This window comes from Doryrhamphus excisus, linkage group LG21, assembly GCF_037039965.1.
Source record: "Doryrhamphus excisus strain RoL-2023G ecotype Guam linkage group LG21, RoL_Dexc_Guam_v1.1, whole genome shotgun sequence".
Taxonomy (NCBI): domain Eukaryota; kingdom Metazoa; phylum Chordata; class Actinopteri; order Syngnathiformes; family Syngnathidae; genus Doryrhamphus; species Doryrhamphus excisus.
In genome coordinates, this window is record NC_136377.1 from 6,333,934 (window position 1) to 6,342,943 (window position 9,010).

Genomic DNA, 9,010 nt, shown 5'->3' on the forward strand with positions numbered 1-9,010 from the left:
TTCTTGCCTTACAGACATCGAAACTAAGATTTCAATGTGTACTGCATATTATATGTCCAGACTTTATGGACACACTATAATGCACCGCAGTGTTCAAATCTAAAGGCCACACCTCCTGGTGTTTCCTGTCTTTGACCTTTATTCGGCAGCTAGTAATCCTCATCTGAAAAGAATGTGGCTGTCATTCTGGCCAGGTCAGGACCCCACAGGCCACAAAGACATATCAAGCCAAAAACTGGACAGATGGCAGAGCAGGCAGAGGTGGATAGTAGTCCCCGAAGGAAGGAAAATCAGGCATTGTCACAAGAATGATGAAGTAAACAATGACACAAGGCATCAACTGGAGAGTCAAAGTACCAATTATATACTGAAAAATCCAATAAAAGGTCTCATTGGCTGCCCTGTGATGACAGTATTCAGTGGCTATGTCGGGCAGCCATGATGAGAGGAGTTTCAGGCGTTAGAAAGTCTCAATTGTGAGTTGAAGAAGTTCATTTACTTAAAATTTTTACTTTTATTTTCTCAACAATGCCAAATCATAACATAAATTGGTTCCAGACCCAGCTGTGATATATGAATTTAAGATTCCTTGTTTAAAAAATGAATATTTTCTTATTTAGAGAATTTAAAACCTGTTTATGAAGCTCTAAATACGTTTTTAAAGACAATTAGAGCCCTCTAGATATGAAATAGCACCCCTATAGTCACATTGACACTCAATATTACCCAGTATAGTAGCCATAAAAACGGAAAATAAGACCAACTTAAATAAGACATAATATAAACACATATGTAACAGTACTGACACCTCTGAATGCCTTACATTTACTTACTTATTTTTTCTTAGTTTCTTTTTCTAGTTAACTTAAACTAATAATAGCCCATAGTCAGCAATCACTTATTGTTAATTAATAATAATAAATTAATTTATTTATTAAATTAATTAATGTATCTTTCATCTTAATTAATCAATTCATTTTGAAAAAAAGAGTGAATTCAAACTCAAATTCCCCAAGTGGCGAAATACATCTTAAATATAATAATATAGATATATATATTAATTAATAATAAATTAATTAATGTGTTAAATGTATTAAATTAATTATTCAATTAATTAATTTATCTTTCATCTTAATTAATAAATAAATTAATTTATTTGTTTTGAAAAAAAGAGTGAATTCAAACTCAAATTCCCCAAGTGGCGAGGGATATCTGTAATAAATATAATAATATAAATATATATTATAATAAAAACACTTTTGCCGTTTTTTTTTTGTATGATCCATTCATTCATTCATTCATTTTCTACGGCTTTTTCCTCAATACCAAGTAAATAAAGGGCCAGTATTGCGGATAAAGATATTGATACAGATTACTTGAAAATTGACAATATCTTTGAATGATTTTTGTGATTTTGCGTTTATTGTTAATGTATTTTTTTTAACAAAAATATATATTTTAATCAACCTTATTTGTGAACAATTAAACAATAACACATTGAGCAAAATGAAATCAGTTAAAAAGATAACTGATATATGAGAATACAAACAATGTAACAATAAGAACAACATAATTTAAAAAAGGGAAAATAAAAACACAGGAAAACTGAAAATTATCACATCGTCGCCACATTACTCATGGTATCGATAGTGTTGACGTTTGTATCGATCCACCCACCCCGACTTCCCGCCCACCAACCGTAGCAACAGAGGCAACATGGCGGCGTCCAGCAAAACAGACCAATCGCCAGAATTGTCAACGCCGTTGAAGATACCGAAAACCGAGGCGCCATCCCCGGAGTCGGAAGATTTGAGTGACAGTAATCAATACCACTCTAACCCCTCCACGCCCAACCGCTTCTCTCCTTTGAACGTGGGTTCCGGGGCTGCCGGCCGGACAGTGGCCTCCTCCTCCACCAACAGTTACACGGCTTGCCGGGGGATGTCGTGGACGCCGTCCGAAACAAACGCCCTCATAGCGGTGTGGGGCAACGAGCGGCTAACGGAGGCCAAGATGCAGCAGTTGGAGGTCGCGGGGACCATGTTCACCGGTAAGGCCCCCGGTCCTGCCATGTACGAGCGGGTGTCCAGAGCCTTGTCGGAGCTGGGCTACGAGAGGACCCCGTCTCAGTGCCGGGAGAGGATGAAGGTACATACGGCTATGCAGGCACTCAAGCCCCGCAGACGTTCGTCATCAGCTCCCGTAGTGTCATAATATGTTAACAATACATGTGGAAGGATGACAGCCTCATAAAAGCACATCTGTTTACAATGGCCTAGCATGATGATACCTAATTACAATGTTGTCTTGTACCATTACTTCTATTTTGCCAATATAAATTATAATTTTATTATCAGAATGCAAGTTTTCCACCTTAATATTTGTACTTTATTTTTGTAAATTTAGTGGTGATTTTAATTTTTTTTTTAATTCAATTTTTTATTTAATTTTTAGTAAAGTATAGTTTAATGGTAATGGTTTTATTTCATTTGAACATGCATTGGATTACAATTGAATGCATCACATAATCAGTTCACAGTTCCACATGTCCGAAAGGAGTAGGAAGAAGCAAAGCTTATTAAATCCTACCCCTCCATCTGGTACTTTTACAATCAGTAACTGTTACCATGTCCTATACCACAGGTGTCAAAGTTAAGATCCGGGGGCCAGATTCGGCACGCAATATCTTATTATATGGCCCTGCAAAAAGCCTGGAAAAAATTGAATAAAATACGTTTTTAACTTCTTAAAAATTATCTCATTATTCAGATTTTTTATAATAATATACAATTATTAGTATTTTATTTTGTAATTTTTTTAATTAAATTAAAATTAATAATAGTACAAATTATACAATAGTTAGTTGTATAATGAAATTACTGCTTGGAACCTGATTTTTATGGTAATGGTAATGGTTTTATTTCATTTGAACATGCATCAGATTACAATTGAATGCATCACATAATCATAATTATAAATTATTGTTATATAATCATAAAATAAATTTTATAATTTTTTTCATTTTATTTTTGTGATATGACCATACAATGACAATAATGGGTAATGGGTACCATAGTAACTGTCAATATAGTGTTTTTAGAATGTGCCTCGGGCCAAAAAAAAAAAAACTGCTGTGGGCCGCACTTTGGACGCCTCTGGTCTAAATAAAAATCCTCAAAAGTAAATTTGTGGGAAACACTGAAGTGACACATTATTGTGTTTCTTTCTGTTCTTCTCTTGTGTCTGCTTCATCACCTGCAATACAATGTGTGTGTATGTCGAAGTTACAGTTGGATGTCCTTTTGTCCTCCCCCTGGTCCACACAGACACTTCGACGCTGCTACAGCCGTGTGAAGGAACATGGCATCGGCAAAAGGAAGAGCAGCTACACCATAGAGCAGCTGGAAAAGGTATTTGGTCAGGGAGGCTGGGACTCCCAGACTTGTGCCCCAGTCCTGATCAACAGTAGTGGACTGTACCAGGACATGGAGTCTGATGGCAGCACCTTGGAAGATTTCTCCCAAGAGGATTGGTGCAACCAGGTGTTAGATTCTGCTTTCCACGAGGGAGACATAGATGCTGGTAAGTGTTTGGTCAGTTATGGTAATGGTAATGGTTTAATTTCATTTGAACATGCATCAGATTACAATTGAATGCATCACATAATCAGTTCACAGTTCCACATGTCCAAAAGGAGTAGGAAGAAGCAAAGCTTATTAAATCCTACCCCTCCATCTGGTACTTTTACAATCAGTAACTGTTACATTTGGTCTAGTGGTTAGCGTGCAGACCTCACAGCTGGGAGACCAGGGTTCAATTCCACCCTCGGCCATATCTCTGTGTGGAGTTTGCATGTTCTCCCCGTGTATGCGTGGGTTTTCTCCGGGCACTCCGGTTTCCTCCCACATTCCAAAAACATGCTAGGTTAATTGACGACTCCAAATTGTCCATAGGTATGAATGTGAGTGTGAATGGTTGTTTGTCTATATGTGCCCTGTGATTGGCTGGCTGGCCACCAGTCCAGTACCCCGCCTCTCGCCCGAAGACAGCTGGGATAGGCTCCAGCACCCCCCGCGACCCTCGTGAAGATAAACGGTAGAAAGTGAATGAATTAATGAATTTTATATATACACTATATTTACCACTTCCACACAGAATGGGAGGAGATTTTTTTTTTTTACTCTTAGGATGTCAGACACTTTATAGCTGACTTCATGCAGCTAGGAGACCCGAGTTCAATTCCACCCTCGGCCATCTCTGTGTGGGTTTTCTCTGGGTACTCCGGTTTCCTCCCACATTCCAAAAACATGCTAGGTTAATTGGCGACTCCAAATTGTCCATAGGTATGAATGTGAGTGTGAATGGTTGTTTGTCTATATGTGCCCTGTGATTGGCTGGCTGGCCACCAGTCCAGCGTGTACCCCGCCCCACCCCCGAGACCCTTGTGAGGACAAAGCGGTAGAAAATGAATGAATTAACTGTTACATTTGTTCACTTCCTGCTTTTTTAATATAATTTAAATAAAAAAGAATTTTTTAATGAAATTAAAAAATTAAGTTTGTTTTTTTAATTTATTTTATTAATTATTTATATTTTTATATTTTATTTTTTTATTTTATTTTTATTTCTTGGTCACATACCGAAGTATGAGGTGATATGACCATACAATGACATAATGGTTACCATAGTAACTGCCAATATAGTGATATATCAATACTTTTCATTAGGACGTAAGTGTTTTAAAAACAAGAACTCTCATGTGTTTTGTTATGTCTAGAAAAAGTACCGATGCCTAGAAACAAAGCTCTTCTGATTCAAGCTGAGCTATCGGAGAAAACCCAGTAAGTGAAGTATAACTTTTGCATTGTCGTTGAAGTTAGTTTGTGAACAAATCGCACCGATTTCAGCTATTTTTTTATTTTTTAACCCCAGAAAAACCGACGTGATGCAGACGCTGATACGTATCCTAGATTCTGTGCAGCTGAAATGGGAACACTTTCAGACTTGGACTGAGTTTTCACGGCTGCACCTCTCCAACAAACTGGCCATTTTCGGAATTGGTTATAACACTCGCTGGCGAGAGGACGTGCGCTACCATTACGCTGAGATCAGCTCGCAGGCGCCGTTGGGAAAGAGGCTACGAGAATATTTCAACCCAGAGAAGCCCGAGGGCAAAATTATTATGACCAAAGTTCAAAAGATGAACTGGAAAAATGTGTACTATAAGTTCCTGGACATTACCATCAGCGAGGCGCGCTGTCTTGAGCTGCATATGGAGGTGGACTGGATCCCGGTGGCGCTGTCCAGGGAAGCAGTGTGTAGCATTGGAACATACCACTACCTCCTACCGGGGGACATACCCAAAGCATATGGACTTTACGCTATTGGTTTTGAGGCACCGTCATCAAGTCGGACATCTAACCAGGTTGATATTAAAAACTGTACCTTACCTCAGTGTGACTCGGAGAACTGGGCAGATGGAGAAGGATCAGGCGATTGTGACATCACAGAGACTCCAGTCACTTACTGCTACCTTGGCATCGCTGAAGATAGGACCATACAACAATGCGTATTCCAGCATTTCCAAGGTTCCGGCAAACACTACGTCCACGGTGAGCCCTCTTCTGTGACTTGCTTCCTTCAAGAGAACTGCCAAGACTCAGTGGAAGGCGACGCCGCCGCTCAGTGTTTGGCCATTTACATCAAATTCATAGAGGTGGATTTGGACTTCCTGTCTGCGGGGTCCTTAGTGGAGTGCCTGGAAACTGCTGTTGGTTATTCTTTGAAGTACAACAACAAGGATTGAAACGTAACATTTGTGGCGTTTTTTTTTTTTTTGGCACTAACTTTGCTGCTTCGGTTTGCTATTTTTCACGAGTTTTATCCTGGTTCCTGGGAGATATTTCCGGCATGTTGTCCGTCACTGAGAAACCGATAACAGCTGGTTTAGGCGATCCGATAACCGCGACCGAAATGAGAGCACTATCGGTACAAATAAACGGATGTGTAACCGAGAAACATGAACACTGAAGCAGCAAAGTTACTCCCCCCCCCGTGACTGGATTAATCGTTTGCGATTATCTCTTAAATCACTAAATCTACAATCATGCACAATAAGGTTACATTAGTTTTTGATGAAAAACAGGAAATTATTCAAAGTGTTAAAGAATGTCAATCACTACAATGTCTGCTGCTTGTTGCGTGAAAATGAATGCGTGTGTCTGTGCGGTTGCCGGGGTGGCTAACTTCAATATACATCCGTCTACCTCGGCGAACAAAGGCAACAAAGGGACCATAAAATATCACATTTATTCTACGACTGCCTTTAACATGACTGACCAACTGTGGACCTTTTAAAATGTACGGTACGGTACAGTACAGTACGGTACACCACCAGCAATTCCAGAAAACAAGACTCTCATAAACACTAACACAAACCAATATATGTCTATATATGCCTTACAATTGGCTAGCGATCAGTCCTGGGATAGGCTCCAGCATGCCCCCGCAACCCTAACGAGGATAAACGGCATAGAAAATGGTAGATGTTTCAACACAGCCCTCGCTCACGGTGCAACCAAAACTAAGTAACAATTGAAACACATTAAAATATATGCTTACACGCTAACATGAATGCAAAACAATTCATAAATGCAAAAACCTACCTTTCTCACGGTGCAACCAAAACTAAGTAACAAGTGAACACACATTAAATATACGCTTACGCACTAACATGAATGCAAAACAATTAGTAAATGCACAAACCTACCTTACTCACGGTGCAACCAAAACTAAGTAACAAGTGAACACACATTAAAATATACGCTTACGCACTAACATGAATGCAAAACAATTCGTAAATTCAAAAACCTACCTTACTCACGGTGCAACCAAAACTAAGTAACAAGCGAAACACATTAAAATATACGCTTGCACACTAACATGAATGCAAAACAATTCAGAAATGCAAAAACCTACCTTACTCACGGTGCAACCAAAACTAAGTAACAAGTGAAACACATTAAAATATACGCTTGCACGCTAACATGAATGCAAAACAATTCATAAATGCAAAAACCTACCTTACTCACGGTGCAACCAAAACTAAGTAACAAGTGAAACACATTAAAATATACGCTTGCACGCTAACATGAATGCAAAACAATTCATAAATGCAAAAACCTACCTTACTCACGGTGCAACCAAAACTAAGTAACAAGCGAAACACATTAAAATCTACGCTTGCACATGAACATGAATGCAAAACAATTCATAAATTCAAAAACCTACCTTACTCACGGTGCAACCAAAACTAAGTAACAAGCGAAACACATTAAAATATATGCTTACACACTAACATGAATGCAAAACAATTCATAAATGCAAAAACCTACCTCACTCACGGTGCAACCAAAAGTAACACAATATAAATGCATCTGGCAGACAACGCGGGTATTGCAATAAACGCTTACACAGTACGATACATGCTAAACTACACTATGTTACATATTATTTATAACCCACAAGGCATGCTAACGTAATACCGGGGAAGTGTGGTTGCGGGCTTCCCAGCATGCCTTGCGGGTTGTAAATAATATATAACATAGTGTAGTTTAGAATGTATCTTACTGTGTAAGCGTTTATCGCGATACCCGTGTTGTCTGTGAGGCGCATTTATATTGTGTTACTTTTTTGTTGCACCGTGAGTGAGTTAGGTTTTTGGGTCAAGCTGAGTCACTGCATCTGAAGAACACCTCCCCAAGTGGGAAGTTGTTTTTTTTTTACCACTTTGTGTTGCAAATGAAAGGTTTTGTTCCACAATACGGCCTAATTGTTGAGATTAGAAGCAAAAAAAAAATGGTGAGTTTCCCCCCCCAAATCCAAAAATAATATTTGATCAAAGATGAGACCATGCGGGGTGTCAAATATTGCTAATATGTGGGCATACACTGTATAGGAGTTGCTAGGCAGTCTGTCAACGTATCAGTCTTTCGTGGTTACTGGGTTAAATTCTGAGTACAGTGTGTTTATTCCAGTTATAAGTTATTGTGGAAGTGGTAATGCATTTTTTTTTCAACTACACTTTCACAGACGATTACAAATGTTTTAATTTTTGAGAATTTGGTCAACTCTGTGGAATTGATTGTTGATTCATATGTTTTTTACGCATCTTTAAAAACGCTCTGAAATCATCTTTCCGCGCATACAACATTGTTTGTATTTGTTTGGCTTTTCCTGCACATGTTGTCATGGCAAATGATATGATGATGTCATCTCTCCCAACCACAGAATGGTATACAGTAAGTCACCTATAGACCGGTAATATAAAGGATGCCTTTATCAACACTATTTGGGACTTTTGTGCCAGTACACTGCACAAGAATATATAAGAGAGAATAATATATATCTATTGTCTTTGTACTGTGTGTGTATATATATGTATATATACATAAAGGAAATACAGTATATATAAATACACAGTATATAAAATGTACCTTGTATTAAAAATAACAAAATATAATATAAATATTAAGCATTCCAGCTTTTGAAAACTTGCGATGTTTATCTGTTTTGGTATACAGTACATTAAATGTATGGTGTTTACAATTCCACTGGTTTATGCCTTGTTCTTTTTTTTTTTTAATCTGTAATAAACGGCAAACCAAATAATAAGCAGGACATTTTTTCATCTTTCATCACCCAGTGATGGTATGCTTACATGAACAGTAATTTTGTTTCACTGCTATTAAATGATGAAGACTCTTCAAAGTGTACTTAGTACTGTGGCATTGACCTTACATCTTCACTGCTGAACATGTGTGGTTGTAGTTTATGGGTATGGCCGCGGGGTGGCAATAGAGAGCTGTTATTAAACACATGTAACTAGTGGCTGAAGTGTCCCAATTGTTGATGCTGACAGATAGACAAGTATTCATACTGGCTGTCCCTAAAGTGTGGATACTATAAAGATTTACTATATACATTTATACATATTTTTATGTATTAATTG

At 38.1% G+C, this 9,010-nt stretch overlaps 1 protein-coding gene across 2 annotated transcripts; it reads left to right on the forward strand.

Moving 5' to 3' along the window:
• The first annotated feature begins 1,556 nt into the window (after positions 1–1,556).
• Positions 1,557–7,447, forward strand: msantd2 (Myb/SANT DNA binding domain containing 2). Of its 2 annotated transcripts, none has more exons than XM_058087123.2 (4): positions 1,557–2,148; positions 3,327–3,582; positions 4,778–4,841; positions 4,933–7,447. In XM_058087123.2, the coding sequence occupies exons 1-4, from the start codon at positions 1,717–1,719 to the stop codon at positions 5,804–5,806; spliced, it is 1,626 nt and encodes a 541-aa protein (XP_057943106.2). In that variant the 5' UTR covers positions 1,557–1,716; the 3' UTR covers positions 5,807–7,447. The 2 variants fall into 2 exon arrangements, with proteins under 2 accessions (XP_057943106.2, XP_078643923.1); XM_078787797.1 differs by having other exon boundaries at positions 1,922–2,050.
• Positions 7,448–9,010: the final 1,563 nt, after the last annotated feature.

Bases quoted from the DNA above. Each gene is read 5' to 3' on its own strand.
- msantd2 (XM_058087123.2), top strand. From the start codon at position 1,717: ATGGCGGCGTCCAGCAAAACAGACCAATCGCCAGAATTGTCAACGCCG. The intron at 2,149-3,326 runs GTACATACGGCT...TGGTCCACACAG, and splicing joins AGTGCCGGGAGAGGATGAAG to ACACTTCGACGCTGCTACAG. The intron at 3,583-4,777 runs GTAAGTGTTTGG...TGTTATGTCTAG, and splicing joins CGAGGGAGACATAGATGCTG to AAAAAGTACCGATGCCTAGA.